General features: G+C 42.2%; 1 protein-coding gene across 3 annotated transcripts in view; it reads right to left on the bottom strand.

Moving 5' to 3' along the window:
- Positions 1 to 703: 703 nt before the first annotated feature.
- Positions 704 to 18,426, bottom strand: part of LOC119163724 (CDK5 and ABL1 enzyme substrate 2) — a 137,367-nt gene continuing 119,644 nt past the window's right edge. The window contains exons 6-13 of one of the 3 annotated variants that reach the window (XM_075873465.1): positions 16,411 to 16,524; positions 15,587 to 15,662; positions 14,103 to 14,254; positions 13,062 to 13,168; positions 10,493 to 10,529; positions 9,456 to 9,518; positions 7,887 to 7,991; positions 704 to 866 (exon numbers count right to left, since the gene is read on the bottom strand). In XM_075873465.1, coding sequence (XP_075729580.1) covers positions 858 to 866; positions 7,887 to 7,991; positions 9,456 to 9,518; positions 10,493 to 10,529; positions 13,062 to 13,168; positions 14,103 to 14,254; positions 15,587 to 15,662; positions 16,411 to 16,524 — 663 coding nt within the window. In that variant the 3' untranslated portion in view covers positions 704 to 857. Of the gene's footprint in view, positions 867 to 3,601; positions 4,093 to 7,886; positions 7,992 to 9,455; positions 9,519 to 10,492; positions 10,530 to 13,061; positions 13,169 to 14,102; positions 14,255 to 15,586; positions 15,663 to 16,410; positions 16,525 to 18,426 lie in introns of those variants that run through there. The other 2 variants (XM_075873466.1, XM_037415788.2) reach the window with 2 other exon arrangements.

Below are 18,426 nucleotides of genomic sequence, written 5' to 3'. Positions count from 1 at the left end.
CCTGAATTTGAGAACAATACGACACGAACATAGTGTAGTTTGGGCAAGAAGATAGCTATGGAAGATGCACGAGCGAGATAAAAGAACATAACATGCTGCAAATGACACACACGTGAAACGCAAAGCAACAAAAATCACAGCTACCAGCTTCACATCCACTAACAAGTGCATAACTGCATTTATATAACGTACTGATCCTGAGGCTGTTTCTGTTTGTATATTACTCCACCATTACTTCTGCAGTCCTGTCTTACACTATCATCATTATTCAGACACATACGTTACAACACTACTTAATGTTGTGTGTTTGCAGGTGTTGATGATAATGATGGTGGGAGGAAAGGAAAAGATAGTAGGATTTTCACCGCTGGTGATGAAAAAGTGATGAGCCGTCTACTTCTTGTGCAATTCAAGTACTGAGCCAGCTTTTACATTTTACGAGGGAAAAGACTAAGGTGCTTGTACAACATAAAAAGATGTTAGGTAACACTTTCATGAGGTCCGAAAATTTTGTCTGTGCAGAACCACTGATACAAAACATCTACAAATATGAATAAACAGAAAAAGGCATTCACTCCCAACTGAAACAGCCATGTGGCTCAGCACAGGTGACAAGTTTCTCCGCACAAAGTGGCTCCGAAGCCTGGCATTAGCAAGTAACCTAAACTGGTGTCAAACACTCAGGCGGCTAAATTTGAACCGAATCTCTAAGCTGTAAGCCTTTTTTTTCCTGTTTTCACTTAATCCTAACCTTGTAGCGCAGCGGCACTTTCATATCAAACAGGGCCCATTGGGAGAAATTCTCACGTCTTTCCATCTTTTTCGTGCTTCATTGCTTGGCTTGCACGATGCCACGTTCAGCTTGTCTACAAAAGAAGCCAGTCAGCCCCACAAGTGATCAGAAATTATTAGTGTTGTAATAGTATTATACAACATAATAGTATACAATACAATACTATATAATACAATAGTATTGGACATGTCCTTGCAATGAAAGTATCTTCAGTTCCTGCAATGCAAGTTAAAACTGGGGTACCAGCACAGTCTGGCTTATGATCTGGTGTACAGTTTCATGCACCGACAGCCACAGTCAACAGTTTTCCACTGGCTCATTTTCCCAGCAACTGGAATTGCCATATTTCATGCTCGTACGACGTGGCATCATTATGTACCATCACGTCAGGCATTGTGTCATGCAACATGGGTCCTGCTTAACCTTAATAAATATCTGCACATGCTCTCATAAAACTTTAATGCTCTGAAACAAATATAATCATTTCATGCTTGTTTGATCTTCCAAATTTATCACTATTTCTTTGCATATCAAAATAGGGACTGGCAGTCTATGCATACCACTGCTATGTGGCAACATGAACATGGTAGTACTAATATGAATGTAAGTGAATGTATGTATAGATAGATAACCAGCTTCTAGTAGATACTGCAACTTGAATTCGAAATGGAGCAGTTTCACATCACCATTAAAGAAATATACAGATTCACCATGAAAGGATACAATAACATGTTCTTTTTTCAATAGATGCTAATGCATAATTGAAATATGACTATTTTTTAATGTCACCGAAATTTATGCCTAAAAACTGCATTATAGATGAGTGTTGCATCAATGAGGAAAAAAACAAAAAACAATAAGCACCACTGCTTCTAAAATAAATAAGGACATCAGTAACAAAGTAACAAAGGTAAAAAAAGATGTCGGTAAAATGAAGGTACTATTTGCTTTCGGCAGATCTCTTCGATGCACCAAAGACACATGACTAAGACACCATCACAACCGTTCACCTTGCAAACAAGATGTTAGGCACGAAGCCACAACCATACCTGGATTTCCTTTTTTGATTTTTTTCTGTTTTCTTCTAACTACTTCATAAGTGTAAAAAGCCTTTCAACACAGCTTAAATCTGACCGTGACTTCACAAAGTCGTACTATATGCCGTTGGAGCAGTCTACCTACGCCGTAATTAAGCTCTAATCGCACCACCATGAGTTTTCATCAGAGACTTCAGCTCGTATGATGAACTTTGCTAGTTTTGTAAAGGAATCTTTAAACATACAAATTAAGAAGCCCAAACAACTGTTGCACATTGTGATGTTACATTTCTTTCCTATGAGGTTACCAGCTTCTTTGTTTAAAATTTATTGCAACTTGAGCTGGTTTTTCTTGGGCAGATAAGTTTTGATAATCAGTATGGTCAATTTAGCTGAAATACTCTACAGCCAGACTAGTGGTGGGACATACGAGTGATTTTTGAGTGCAACAAATTATCACAAAAATGTTCTACACATCAAGGCTAAACCTCATAAACGCAAAAATGCATGGGACAGCGATGAGCGATGCTATAAGCGATGAAACAGGGCGTTCGCGCGACGTGTCGCGTGGTAGTTTTCGCACAATCGCTCAATTCTCCAGATTTGGAACCCATCGCCCGGAAGTGCTGTGCTGAAAGCAGCGGAACAGGATGTAGATGAATGACGTACTGCCGGTTCTATTCATGTGCCACGAAATTGCCACCTCCTCTCACTCACCTGTCCGCCCGAGTCACGCGTGCACAACGAAGAAATAACATAATGTTTATGCACTAGCACATAAAAAAAAGTGCTGCAAGGCAGTAATAAACACTTTCCGTTCAGTACACAAAAATACATCTTAATTTTAAATTGCATACCGCTCACTACGCGGTTTTCTTGGTACGAGTAGACGGCCTCATGCAAACAATGGTGGAGTTCGCTCGGCCGTCGCGTGAATGAGGTTTGCCTGCGCTAGCGATTGTTCGCGCGAAGGCAATCTACGTCGCGTTGCTTGTCGCTGTCGCGAGCATTTTCGCGGTTATGAGGTTTGACTTTAATGCTTCCCAGCAAAGCAAGTGTTAACATTTGGTTAATTAAGGTTAGTAACTTATTCTTACTGACAGCAATGCTTTGTCAGTCTGAGAACACTCCATAAATTCTTGTGCTCGCTCTTTCAAGACAAACAAAGTTATAGAAAAAAAAGAACAAAAGAGACGCTGGTGTTTCTTGGCACCATTTCAAGCAAACACTAGAAAGAATCCACAGCACATGGCTTACCAGGAAAAATGGTATGTTGACACAAAATAAAATGGAAAGCTCTTTTTTTACGCTACAGCCGACCAAAAATGAATACGCGCTGCAGTGCACAAACGTCGGCTTGGAAGAGCCCAGCTGGTGATACATCAGCTGAATTTGTATGCAGTTAGTAGTGTGTAGCTCTGTGGATCACTTGGCAGCGACGTAGTAGCCGAGTTGGAGAAAGAATGCACCTGCATGGCCCGGGCATCTTCACAGCATGACCTAAAATTGTGTGGTGCACACAACTGGCGATTCCAAGAGTAGTCCCATGTGTGGAAGATGCACGCAATGTGTACGCACACAGTGGAGCGAGTGTTACAGATGGCCTGCCAGGCATTGTTGCAGACGGTGCTGCATATGACGTTGCAGATGTCACTCTGAAAGTTACAGACGACATTGCAGCTGCCACTGCAAGCAACATTGCAGACAACACTGTGGGAAATGTTGCAGATGACCTGACAGTTGCCACTACCTGGTTGCAGACACCCGCAAAGCTTGCAGATTCATCTCAGTCCTCTTTTTTCTCTTTGTGCTGTACCTAACCATCGATCATCGAGCAGCACATGACAGTAGCAGAGGTACATCAACAATGCAGACGACCACAGCTGCAAAAGACACTGCTTGCAACACAGCTGGAAGTGTGTTCAAGCGAGCCAAAAATTGTTCCTCCATTCAGCGTCCCACGGAAGCCATAATTAAGTTAGGTGCTTCGTACACTCATTGCACAACACGAGGCTGTCAACAAGGTCTGGTGAAAGCTGGCGAGAATACCAGACGATAAGAATGAAGACGGGCACCGGCACACGGTTCATTCCTTACACCGTGCTCCGTCGTGAGCTTGTCTCAAGACTCGTACAGAAGACGTTGGTAGTGCGGGTATATCTGCCACGTGGGGAGGTGCAACGAAAACTCCAGGGCCACCAGAACACCAAACTCGAAATCGAGCAGCTCCTTTCGGTTCAGCCGGAAGCCGCACTCGAGTTTCTGGTGAAAGGAAACAAACCATTGTTTCCCTCATGCACTGATGTCATTACAGGCCATTATGCAAAACTTCCCCAAGGTATATTACAGGGGCACTGCAGTACTTTTTGAGCATGGTCAGAAAACACTGGCGATTGGTAGTAGAGGATAATGAGAACACGAGAGCCAGAAATGATAGCGCAGTGCGCTGCCTGTGATTCACAATAATTTCTCATAGTCAGCTAAAAAATCTATTTCCTCTCTTCTCGGCAAATCGTACTAAATAATACCCAAAAATTGTTGCACCACAGGCCCAAGTATGACGCCATTGGCTGACCTGAACACAGCCCGCTTGGGAGTTACTGTCGCCAACACGGGAGACCGCGACGTGTCCGCATGTGGGGCCGCAATCGCACGAAAAGTCGCGGATTCGAAGAAAAAAAAAAAGAAAAATAAAGTGGTCAAGGTCACAAGGCACGCTTAATGTACCCTTTTTTACCCCGTGCCATCCCTCCCCGCTTAGCATCCCAGCACTTTCAATGAGACGAGAGAAGAGAGGAAGCAACTGCACGGTGCAACTAATTCTTGCGCTGGACAGATCCTAAAAATGTTCGCGGTGGTCAATTCGCAAAATAATAAGCTCGTTTAGTGAATCCATTCCATGGCTACTTGGAAAAAGCCTTGCAGGGCCCCTTTAAAGGGGCCCTGAAACAATTTTTGAGCATGGTCAGAAAGTGCTGCTGATCGGTAATAGAGGCTCCCGACAACACGCGAGCCGAATATTAGAGAGCAGCACGCGGCTTGGAATTCACAATAAATTATCAAAATCAGCTAAAAATTGCTTTCTCTTCTCTCAACAAATCACGGAATAAGCCCAAAAATCACTCGTAGTAAGCCCACCTATTAGCCATTGGCTGATTTGAACACGGCGCGCTCGATCGTTACAGAGATTGCCGCGGGAGGCCGCGACTTGTCCACGTGTGCACGCACGATCACACTGAAAAAGCCGCGTAATCGAAGAAAAAAAAGTGCTCAAGGTCACAGGGCGTGCATGACGTTTTTCTTTGCGCCTGTCATCCCTCCCTGCTTAGCTTCCACCGCTTTCGTCGGGACGAGAAAAGAGAGAACGCAATTGCAGCATGCGACGAATCTTTGTAACTCCACTCGGACTGGACGGATCTTTAAAAATTTCACGCTGTTTATATCGTGAGGCAATAAGCTCTTCCAGAGATTTAATTCCATGGTTACCTGAAAAAGTGTTTCAGGGCCCCCTTAAGAGGGAACGCCCTTTAGCATTGTCCCTTTTTATGAAACAAAGCAAGAATTTCAGCAAGAACTGCAATTTGTGCAGACTGCAACTGATTTAAATATTAGCAGGAGTGGTTTTGAAAAAGCACCGAAATATGCTGTTTCCCAAAAAGCATGCGACAGGAAGGGCCCACTTGGCATCTTGGTCGCATGGTCAGAAAGCTACAGATTAAAATGAATGTTGTGCAATAACGGCTGCAATAATCGGTACACAATGCTCTCAACGAATTGATGTCACAATTATACAGTTGAACTTGCAGCCGCAAATGTCTCTTTCAGTTTGGACTCTCTTCTGGCTGCAAAAACAGCAATACTTTATGACACTGTTTTGTCAGATTTGACAGAGATATAAATCACACTGTCTACGGTGTGTCATTATATATTTATGTTTATTTTCTTAGAATATATGACAGTCGTGGATGTTGGAAGAAGTGTAAGCTGAAAGTACGTCAAACAGCACAGCATAAATGAATACTAGAAAAGCATAAGCCAGTGGTTCTCAAATGATAGTTCACAACGCCATTCTCTAGTCTGCAGAACCCATTCTCGAAAAAAATAATAAAGGCGTTTTCTGTAGGCACGTTACATGTTCAATGACAGTGGCCCGCTTCTAAGTTTTGATATTATTATTCTCCCCATAACAGTTCTGAATTACGTCGGTGCTGATTTATGTTTCCCCATTTCTATAAGATGGGGCTAAAGCCTTTGTTGCGGTTTTCTATGATGTATGCACCCGAGCATACTTTTTCTAGGCTTGCACATTTGAAGAGCAAACATAACTAGAAACAGGTTGGATGCGGCAGCAGACTGCACAACTTAAAGTCAAGCTGTTGAAATCGAACTGATATGACTCTTGACCAATTTTTGCCAGGTAGAAATAAAAAGCCACTATTTCGTGCTGCATGTTGCAATTTTCTTTCACAGAAAGGGATCGCTCTTCACTTCCATAGGTGCACAAGTGTTCCTCAAACTATCCACGGATGAGAACCGCTGGCATAGGCTAAAAGATAATGTGACATAAACGGCTTCTTCAAAACAGACAAAAGCTGAGATAAGCTATGGAAGGACAGGCAAGCAATACATAGCAAGCTCTTTGGCTGTCAGTTTCCTCCAGTAAATGAATCGGATCAACTCGTATGCTCCCCTGCTTTGAAGCAGTCAATTTTCTGTAGAATAGGGACTACTACCAATCAAAGTGAACTCTCAGTAAACGAAAATCTGTTAAACAGAACCACTGGTTAAACGGAACTATCGCCTCTGCAATGCTTGGTTTCGGGCTTGTATTCTGCACCCATGTTCACCTCTCAGTAAAGGGAACTCCTGCTAATGGAACATACTTTCCCAGTCCCTTCAGGTTTCGTTTACTGAGAATCTACTGTATAGCACTTTAATTCACATTGTTGAAAAGGTTTTGCGTGAACATGTAAAACTGAAAAAAAAAAAAGAAGGAAGAAAGATGACTGTGCAGCAGCTGAGAAAGACCACGACAATCAAACATAAAAATTTAATAAGCAGTAGACAACCAAACAAACCAACCAACAAGAACACACACTTCCTAGGGCAACAATTATTGCTTTAAGAGAAATTGTGTTGGGTGCATTGGTGTATGCTTATAGTAATAGATTTTAGGGTGGTGAAGAAACACAATCACAAGAAAAGACATGGGACATATGTTAGTGGCACTCTGTCCCGTGTTCTCTCTAATAATTGTGCTTTTTCATGCCTTCAAATCAATTATTGGTGCCACAGACAAACCGGCAAACTGCACTCCAAAGCCTGTCACCCAATCATTGCGGTAGTCGACAAACAAGTTCAGTGCAATCGAATCGTTTTCTCGGCTGAAAATAAGTGTAAGTCATATGTCGAATCACACAAAAACATGAAAAAGAGATGCAAATATGGAAGCAAAATTTGTAACGAAAGCCAAGCGTATGATATATATCGAACGTATTGATTGATATGTGGGGCTTGAGGTCCTAAAGCCACCATATGCTTATGAGAGACGCCATAGTGGAGGGCTCCGCGAATTTCGACCACCTGGGGTTCTTTAACGTGCACCCACATCTGAGCACCCGGGCCTACAGCATTTTCGGCTACATCTAAAATGCAGCCGCCGCAGCCGGGATTCGATCCTGCGACCTGCGGGATCGAACGTACATGTGGCTGTTACTAAATCTAGCACTATGTAGCTGTTCCCAAGCGTGTGCTTGATAAATGGGGCAGCACGTTAAAAGCACACACTTCAAACTAGTGCCATCCGTCACACATACAGCAAATATACAACAGATAAGTGCCACCGTCTTTCATGCCTTTAAATCTCGTACCATCTCGCATACAATTACTAACAGCTAAAAACATATTTTAGATAAATGGTATCGTTTTTTAAGGAAACAGTTGGACCTATAACCACTTAGCATACATTTAACTGCTCCCAAGTCTATGCTAGATGGTCTCGCCAAGCTTTTTGGTGCTGATAGTACGAATGTGAGCTTGCTCGAACCACGTCTTACCTCTATGAGGGTGCGCATTTCGTTGCCTTTGACGTCGTTAAGCTTGGCCGACAGCATGAGGCACGCTCCTGCACACAACTTGCGGTTGTGCTTGTGAATCAGCAGCTGAAGTTGAGAGAAAGAATGGAAAAAAAAGAGGCGAAATTGGCAAGCCGTATTTATTCACTAGTAAAATACTTGTATAGAGGATAAGTCCTCTTCGCTTTGATAGCAGCTAATGACAAATGGCTTTAAGAAGCCCTCAAGCATAACAAGGCGAGCTTCGATCAAAGGCTTACATTACTGGTTACAGAAACATTAGCAAATATCAAGCATCTTGCATTACTTATAGACACTGCTTCATTGGTAGGCTGTAAATGGAAAAAACAGACAAAAAGAATGCCTACAGGTTGGCAAACCTTGGCTAAAATAATAGAAAGCATACCTAATTTTTTTTTGCACCATAGAGTATCAACTAGCAGCATGAACAACATGCCACCATCCGCCACCACAAGAGCAATTCAGAATAAAATCACCCCCACCCCCACTCATACAGCACCCTTTGATGTTAAATATGTATGTCTCCTTTTTATTTAAACTCTAGTGGCCAATACTTGTAGCATACTGAAATTTTCTTAAAAGCGAAGAATGGCAAGCGAGCTTCCAGGCAAGGATGTTTTGCCATATGGCAGGTAAAGCAGCGCCAGCAAAGGCTTCATAAGCAAAATAAAGCTCTCCAGCTCGCACGGCCAGACAGGGATTATTTAGCCAACAATAAATCTTACGTGCATTTGAAGCAGGCCTATAGCATTCTCAAGTTTTGAGCATTCACGCAGAGAGCTCGTGTTTCCTGCCAGTACAGGCGTACAACGTCTCAGGCGTACAACGTCTCATCTGTCTCAATTCACAGAAATATTCACCGCTTCAAGCATCGCGGTTGAAAGGACAGGCAGGACGCTTACTTCACTGCGGGGCAGATTTGATCGAATCTTGCAGCACAGACAGACAGGTGCCGAGAAGTATAGATTCCCTGTTCACAGATGAACAGAGTAACACCTGTAGTCAAGAGGTTTACTTTTTGCTTCAAGATTGTTCGTGTTAGCCTAAATGTTTGAATGAATCACTGGCCCATACTAACTGGTCTAATTCATTCATGTATTTACTGAGGACACAAACTGCCCTGTTGTTCGAAGAAGACCCCATTCTTCTCACTCTGGATGCTAGCTTGTCCCAATTTTTCTGGTGATACCAAAACAAAATTAACATACCATCATTAGCATGATTACCTCATCTGCCATATCTCTATTATCAGCTTGTCTACCATATCTGCTCTACCATATGCCTACTTCTAGCAGTAATCTCTGGTTACCCTTGCCTATGTCAGCTCACTTCATCCAGTGGATGTTATCTTTTTGAATTCCATCAAACCACCCACACCTCCGCTGCAATTGACAGCTCTTTTTTTCTCTTGCATCACTAAGCATAATCTACTGAGCACCAATTATAAATCTTAATCTCTGCTAGTTTATCAGCAAGACCAGCTTACTGATGATCATAACTCGTTAAACAGTCATGCAATACTCCACGTACCTTAAGGATGAGTTTCTCAAAGAACACATAAGCTTGGGCCACTGTTAACAAGTCGATTCCGCACTGAAACAAGGCAAAAATCAGCACTTATACTTGGTTTCAAGATATTCTGCACTACACTGCTGTGGTTTCAACTACAATAAAAATCAAATGCAAATAAAACATTTTCAATCCATTTATTACCAATTTCATTAAGGGCTCATTAATTAAGAAAGTTCAAAAGTATATTAGTCCTGTCAACTCATGAAGAAAGGCTAGAAGAAACAGGACTGCCTTTGCATCTCATGCGAAGGTTAATCTAACCACCAAATTGTTCTACTCACTGTCAACTATGCAAATATGTGTAACATTTATACAACTTGCAATAACCAAATACAGTTAGTCCTGACGAAGCATACTGTGTGTTTTATATGTCTTGGAGATTTGCAAGCATGCAATATTTTGTTTCCCATGACAGGTTATTCATATTTTCTATGGTTCCTATTGTGTGTGTTATGCTTACATGTGCAAGAAAAAAAATAATAAACAGGAAATCCAACGTTTACTGCAGTTCACCAGCCATTTTCCTATGTACTTTACTCTCTTAGAACCAAGGGAAAAAAATGTCAGCTTCGCTTGCAGCCACCACTGTCCATCCCACACAAAAATTACGCAGGTTGTCCATCCAATAGCTATTACTCATTATTTTGGCATCCAGCACTTCTAGGGTCAGACACACGTGTCACTAGTTTTAGCTCAGAAACAAGCTTGAAGATCCTGGTCCACTCCGTCAGGGATTCCGACATTACTGATCAGCACTATTAACAGAGAACTTTTAACTCCTAATATGCGTAGTTTTACATTAGCCGAAAAAGGTACCTACAGGTTAAGTGGAAAGCAGCCAGCACGACTGTCTTTCACACGTGAAAGGCAGGCGTGCAGCAATTTTGTGGGCGGTGCTTATAGTTGTTCTTAGGTTGTAAACTTCTTTATAATATTCATAAACACATCTGCATTAGGATATGAGGAGCGAGTAAGACAGCAAGAAAATGACTCACCTCTCCACAGGCGATTTTACACATTTCCCTCTTCAAACTGAAGGACCCCAGGACAGCGAAAAGAGAGAGAAAAAGAACAGCAATACATCAGAAATGCCGCATGTTGGCAGAACATCCTCACACACAAGGCAACCGAAATTCTTCCATTCCGGCAGAATCCAGTGACATTTTCCCACCCAATACATTTCTTTTAACAAGTTGTCATGTTTATCACTCCTTCGTATTTGTCACAACATTAACTTATGCAAAGTACTATATGTACATTTTTTAGCGTTCCAAATAATAACATTTCTTGAGAACGCATGAATCATTAGCTTATTTTACATTAAGCAAGGCCCGTTAATAGACCGTTGTCATGTCTTATAATTCACAAATAGACTGCCTCACAGAAATCTGACAAAAACACAAAGTTGACAAAGGCATCTCAGTATGCCAGCCAGCACCGTTTTGTTAATGCGATTGGCTTTTACACAAGACAACACAGGCAAACACAAGAGCTCGAAGCCTAGACTACTCCGAGACAGTTTGCCCTGCCTGTGCTTTTAGCACACACACAAGCAAAGCGCACACTAAATTTGGCTTGCATTTCCACATAATCACTTCTCGCCATACGATTTTAGTGTTTACAAGTATGTAATCTACTTTATATGAAGTTGCATAGTTCTTGTTTTCTACCATATATAAATACACCTCCTTTTGGACACACTTTTTCTACCGCTAAACTTTTATTTTTATGAGCCATTAATAGCACATATTGCTCCACACTAAACGTAGAATGTAAATAACTATCAGGAATGCGTGCATACTACAATTAAATGATCAAGAAAAAATGTAATGAGAGAAGTCTCAAAATTCCCGTGTACTAACTGCCCGCTTGAAGTTTGTAATAAGTATATGTGATATCAGGTTTTAAAAAACATAATTGCACTCTTCACATACTAATTCTTTTTTGACAAAAGTTTCATCCCAATTTGGCGATAAAAAGTGCCAAAAACGTGATGTCTAAACTCAAGAACTTTCCTAAATTGCATCATGAGAAAAATGCATTTTAAATGTAGAAATGAAAGCTCATCTATGTGGCAAGCATTTGTTTTTAAAATGATTCATTTCATTATGAGAGTTTAGTAATCATGGTTATTTCGCACATGTGGCTTTGGTGAACTCAAGGTGAAAGCAGTGGCAAGCAGCCAGGTGACAATATCCAGGAGGCTCTAGACAATCAGCTCTGTTAGTGTTTTAGTGTTTTTAATAGCCACCTCGCATTCCTTAAAATCAATTTTAGGCTACTTCGGACATAAATACAATCTTAACTTTTCTTTTTTGGCCGTGAAAGTAGAGAAACAAAACTTGCAAATGCAAGTAAAAACAAAAATTTGTCATTTTGGTAAAAACTTGCATTTTTTTAGTAGTACCTCCCCTTAAACACTGAAGCTGGTGGCACTTACGTGTCTGGTCTCCACTTTCGGCAACTGTCAGTGTGCCATTCCCACTCTCTCAACAGCACCACCTGTGCCTGAACCTGCGCTACCATTGGCCGACTCCTCTCACCGGCACAGCCAACCACTTTCCTGCTACCTTTCCTCCTTCCCTCACTACTTGCTCCGCTGCCACCATAGCTCTGCCTTCACTCTCCTCTACACAGTTACACCCTCTCCAGTTCACTGCCTTTTCTCTACCAGACTCAACTCACTACACTATGGTTCTCTCTCACCCACTTAGCTTTACTCATGCTCTCCACTTCGCCATATTTCAGTTTCACAGCTGGGCTAGAATGCACGGACGACGAATCTCAAGGGATTTATCTCGGCTTTAATGGGACACTAAAGACAAATATTAAGTCGATGTTGATTGCTGAAGTAGCGGTACAGAAACCTCGTAGTGCTAGTTTTGTGCCAAGGCAGTGCTTAATTTAAAATATAGTCATGTTTTAGTTGGTACGCTTAACGTTTGCACACATCGAATCCTCCGCCTCAAAGCGGCCCCATCTCACGTCAATGTCGCCATGCACAACATTGCCCGGCTTTACTGCGCGGCCGTCGACACTAGTATCAGCAGAGCGAAAGTAACGGCAGCCACAGCTACAACAATGACCACTGAAGAATCCTTGCTTGCTTGGTTCAAACGAGCCCCGCTAGAAGGCACCACTTATCCGGCCTAACCAGGCAAAAACGAAATTTTCGAACCACTCGTGCCATTCCCCATAGTAACACTAGGCGATTCCTTTTTCTATAAGTCAAACAGAAATGGACAAGTAGCATTTTATTACGTCTCTTAATGCATGAAAGGTTCTTTCTTTATTGTAGCTAGTTTAATTACTAGTGATTAATTGTAGTTGAACGCTCTCGTGTCATCTGGATCATTCACAAGAAAACTCACTTGTGGCGCCCGTCATGTGGTACATTTAGCTTAATTTCTTGGTAAGTAGGGAACTGTTGTTGATAATATTGCCGTTTTAGACTGTGTCATACATTGAGCTTTCGCTCTGAAATAAACTGCTATTTGCCTTTAGTGTCCTTTGAACTGCTCCGCTACTAAAATAAATGCAATAAGTCAATCGACACACACTCACCTTCTCAGTTTGCTTAGGGTGAGCTGGATGTGTGGGAACTTGCTACGAAACTTGTCGTTTAGCTCTTTCTTCAAGTCCGACGGCTTCACGTAGTCAATAATGGATGTCTGTGAAAAGAAAAAAGCATCATTATAACGAAGTTGCACTTTACACAAAATAAGTCTCTAATATCCAAAAATTCATTATAAAAGTATATTCCTAACACTTTATATATTGCAAGAGTATTTTTAATTTACTTTGTTATAACCAATATTTTGTTATATCTGGGTTCGTTACATTGAGTTTTGAGTGTATCTGTATTAGAGTGCATGGTTATAATTCATCATGATGTTAAGTCATGTGGCAAACGAAAAGCGAAAAAAAATTCAGCTTTTGCCTTACTGAGAAAATAGGGGTAAGTGAAGAATGAAATGCGAGTTCTTACTTGCTTTCTTCTTTGTTTGTATCGCATTGTGCAACGCTCCTTGTTTGCTCAGTCCTAGAAACTGAATCTTATTCAGGCGCTTAGCAACGCATCCCTTCAGTTGCCACAGGCAACAACAACGGTCATGCATTCATACGTAGGCAAAAAATTAAATGTGCCAACTTGATAAGTGACTTCGATAAGAGACCAAATCAGACAGCAATTGCTCGAGAATGCTGCACCCTTCTTGTCCAGACTACACTACCGTGCAATGAACACTACCTATGTGAAAAGTCTGAGTGGGAACAAGCAAACGTTTGATCGGTTGGTCTCTTGCGCAACATGTTTTTCTTGCTCAAGCGAAGCCTTAAAATACAGCGCTAAGCAAAAGTGTCGGTTTACCAATAGTGGAATATGATATTGGACTGTTTATATATGTTAATACTACACTCAAACCTCATTAAAACGAAGTTGCATCCTACACAAAAATTACTTCTTTATAACATAAACTTCATTATAAATGTGTATTGCCAATGCTATATCTATTGCAAGCCAATATTTCGTGATATCCTGGTTCGTTATATCAAGGTTTGAGTGTAATTGCATATTATTTTGCATAACATGATTAGACAACTCACAATGTATGAAGGGAAGCTGAGCATGGTACTGTGCTTTCCCGCTATCAGCTCTGGGTTGTCAAGGAGGTCTGGGCTGTACGGCGCGGATGACCCACAACACGGAAGAAGGCTCCCGTCCTCCTTGCTATTCCACTCGAAACCTGCACAGTCAACTGAAAGGCATTGAAAAATCCACACAGAATCTTCTTTACAAGTTGTCCAACTGATGTGTAAGTGCCGCAGTAAGTAGACATTTTCTGTGGAACGTAGTTATCGGATTGCATCAACATGGCGTCTTCCCTCCAACACTCAAGCGTATACAATTTGACAGCGTCTGTAACCTGCTGTCCCGTTCTAGGTACCGCCTTGTGACCACTGAAGCGCATGTCTGGTATCAAAATTTTGCAGAGTTTGTATTATCCCGATGTTTACCGTCCTCTCGGCCGGCTTTAAATCGGGTCCTGCAAAGTGCTTTTATTTCCCTTCTAAGAAACTCAACATAGCCTTCGCAGCAAGTTTTATCTTGCTACATTTGTACTGCATTGGGGTAACAAGGTGCAGATGTAGGTCACACGAACCATCAGCGTCAAATGAGACCCGAACAGTGGTAAGCCTTCACGATAGTAGTATTAGGCATGCCTTCCACTTATCACCAAAAACAGGCACGCATATTATGCGCAGAGCTGCCGAATAACAAGACTCGTGCACCTGTAAATGGTGAAAACTCGATGGCACGCACTACACTATCGTAAAGGCTTGCTGCTGTTCGGTTTTCATTTGACACTGAGAGCGCAAGTACGAAAGTATAGTGTAGTGGTTAAGACACTCGCCTTTGGAGCGTTAGGTCGCTGGCTCAAACCCAAGCACCAGTGAAAACCTATCTTCTTCTATTCATCTATTTCTTCATAGCAATGATCGCATCACATAACAGGCAGAGCGACGAGCAGTTTTCTCGTTGAGTTGGCATGGACATGCTAACACACTTAAAACACTAACTCACTTCTTGCTGTCATTCTTTTGCAATCATTGGAGCAGTGCAACTGCACGAGATCGACGTGTTGGCTTGAAAGACATCTTCCAGGCAGGCAACTAGCCAAAACGCACTCATTTTTTAAAATTAACAGTCTTAGAATAGGACTTATGCACACAAAGCAGGTAGCTGGGGTTTTGTGGGAATGACACTAATCCCAGGTTATGGCCTCCGAGATTTCAAGTGCAGTACAGGCCCTGCTCTATCTCCAAGACTCCAAGACTATGCTGAAAAGCCAAGGCAGTTCTCGCTGTTCTGATATCAGCATAACATGAGGGGAGTGACAACGGCAATTTTTTTTCACTTTAAAAAAACATTACTGCGAGCACTGTGTGACACGGATGCTTGCAGGGTAGTTTGAATGCAAATTTTTTCTACAAAGCTGTTTGCTATGCAGACTCTTCAGGCAGCATGGAATTTCATTCGCAGTTTGCGTTCAACACTACACACCGAACAAAACAAAGAAAGTGCTTACTTTTATCCAGGCTGTTGGCACTTGGAGGTGTAGTGGCTGATGTTCCCCCATCGTGAGATATGCAACGATTCACATACTGCAATGGAAAAAAGCAGACAGTGAATAGCAATAACTGAGTGACAGAAAACTTCGCATGTGCTACACACAACAAATTGATCTGGGTCATTTACGTGATCAAACAATCTCTGATGAATCGTCATTATGCATCGTGAGCTATATAAATAACCTTACATCCCACATTTCATGTTAAGGAAGTACACAATCACTGCGTACTGACATTTCTAACACGTGGTGTTGAAATGTGGAGGACAACAAAGCATTTAGAGAACAAGTTCAGTACCACACAGCATGCAACAAAATGCAAAATTATAAGAGTGATATTAAGAGACTAGAGTATAGCAGAATTGGTCAGGGAACAAATGAGTAGCAGATATCGTAGTTGACAAAAAACGGAAAAATTGCCACACGATGCATATCGGCCGTGAAGGCCTCAAGTGGAGAGGTTGGCGCTGCAATCATTGCCGACATGACCCAAAGTGGGACTGTCAGTTCTGAAACAGTGCAAAGCTACAGTGTGGGTAAAGGGAACATCCACCTCTGCCAATAATGTTGCATGTAGCTCAGACATGAGGCCACATCCAGAATATATTTACTCTTAGACAAAAGGTGACCAAGACGGCAACTAAATAGGAATCTAAAGGCCGAAATCCCCCTCACATTCAGTGCAGCCACGCTGAGAAGCTGTGCTAAATCAATATTGTTTTAACCTATTTATAGTGACAACTGTGTATCTAATGGGTTGTTGGGTAATTAGGGAGGCTTACCTGACAGTGGGTGTGGTGACTGGCATCAGGGTCGTGAGATTTCGACCAACGGAACTGAATGGTTGACATGTGGTTCTGGCGCGAGGACACCAGGTAAGGACCAAAGGACAGATACTGAAGATGTTAAAAAGAAGAAATGCATGAGTTAAATTCAAACTGTCGTATGCAGACATACATGCAGTGGATTAGCATCTGTACTACCACCACGCCAGTCGCTAGTATCAACCATGCATGTACCATGGAACGGCTGTATGCTCCCCATAATGCTATGCTTCAAGCACGTTGCCTGAATGAACCCTGGCCAACCTTTGCTGGGCAGTTGTGAAAAGAAGCCACTGCTCAGTAGAGCATACAGAATAGTCTTGAATATGCACGAAGCATAGCCTGTAAAAGTAGCCTAACGTTAGTCAAGCTAGTACTTCAGGTCGCTATGCATGCAGTCATCATCATCATCAGCCTGACTACGTCCACTGCAGGACAAAGGCCTCTCCCATATTCCGCCAGTTAACCCGGTCCTGTGCTTGCTGCTGCCAATTTATACCCGCAAACTTCTTAATCTCATCTGCCCACCTAACCTTCTGTCTCCCCCTAACCCGCATGCAGTGCCGAGCATTAAATTGTGGTTTGAAGTCATTACTTAACTGATTTCAAGGTGAAAAAAAAAATATCCGTGCAGTCACTATCTATTTTGCTGGCTGCCAGGTCATGGTCCCCACAGTGTTGGTGACAATAATGTCCTAATAACAAACACTACAGTTGCTTTAATTCCTCTCCGCCAGATTTATTCCCTGGAACACCTGAGCATTACTTAAGCTAGTGGTGAGCTAAAAAAAGCAACCTTCAGATTATAGCAACAGATGGGCTAGTCTTTCGCACTGTTACAGATCTTGCATGGTATTGATGCTGCAACTTCACTCTAGCTCAAAATACGATTGAGTTCAGTTTAACAGGAAAATGCAAAAAAAAAAGGATTGCAGAGAAGGTGAATGCAGACAAGTATTGACTTGCAGGTAATGCTTACACTTCAAAGGAACACAAGTATAGAGAACCACACACATTATCACAGTCCCTCTGCGAAATTCACTTAACACAATCTCAACAGGCAAAGTACATAAACCTGGGCATTGTCAAACTGTGGGTGCATCTGTTCCTACATATCTTAAAGAAATATGCTTTTTTTTGTGACATAACAGTTGATAATTGCTTTTTTTACAGTGCAGTCATTAGCGATTGATTACTGTATTGAGCGCCAGTGTGCCTCATCCATCGTAACCGAGAAAATGAACACAGTGGCAGATGCAAGCAAACAAGAAGAGGACAGTGAAGGGATGAGGAGGAAAATAGAGCGCCCCACGACACTACGCCAAGGCGACACAGTATTTGCAATCCGTGCCACCGAGGCAGAGGTGTTTGCGTCATCGAGGCTGGAGCTTATTGTTGCCGCCACCAAAGTAGCCGTGAAATTTAAGCACACAGCTGCTTTGCATTTAGCAATAGTGAGCATCGTAATCATTGATAATTTTATTTTCTAATGGTACAGGTTTTATTATCAGATGGTCTAGCAATAAACATGCCCAGCCATTACCGCGGTGCGGGTGGGGAGCCACCGCTCAGTACACAGCACAAAAAAAAAAAGAAAAGACAATTTCGCAGCAAAGGCAAACCAATGAATGTAATAGCAACAAACTGGAATGGAATTCGAAGGAAAGCTAGCAGCTAGCGATGAGATCCGTTCTAGTATAACACTGTAAAATGCTGACATTAGAGATTATGCGCCCTCCAGGAAGGTAAGCAGTTTTCGTGCTGTTTGTTGCCTAACACGAGGTAAGCAGTGAGAGCACAGAACGCGTACAAGGGTAGGAGCCGCCTACTGATGTCTAGCTGTTGAAAAATCACACCTGACTGCGCCCTCTTTGATCCAAGTTTGCAATCGCTGCACCAGCAACGCAGACTCCCCCACTCCAGCCCCCCCTGCTCTCCTCGGTATCCCTTTATGCTCCATAGCGTGACAGAGCC

Source organism: Rhipicephalus microplus, chromosome 9 (assembly GCF_043290135.1).
Source record: "Rhipicephalus microplus isolate Deutch F79 chromosome 9, USDA_Rmic, whole genome shotgun sequence".
Lineage (NCBI taxonomy): Eukaryota > Metazoa > Arthropoda > Arachnida > Ixodida > Ixodidae > Rhipicephalus > Rhipicephalus microplus.
This window is presented reverse-complemented; position numbering and strand designations above follow the sequence as displayed.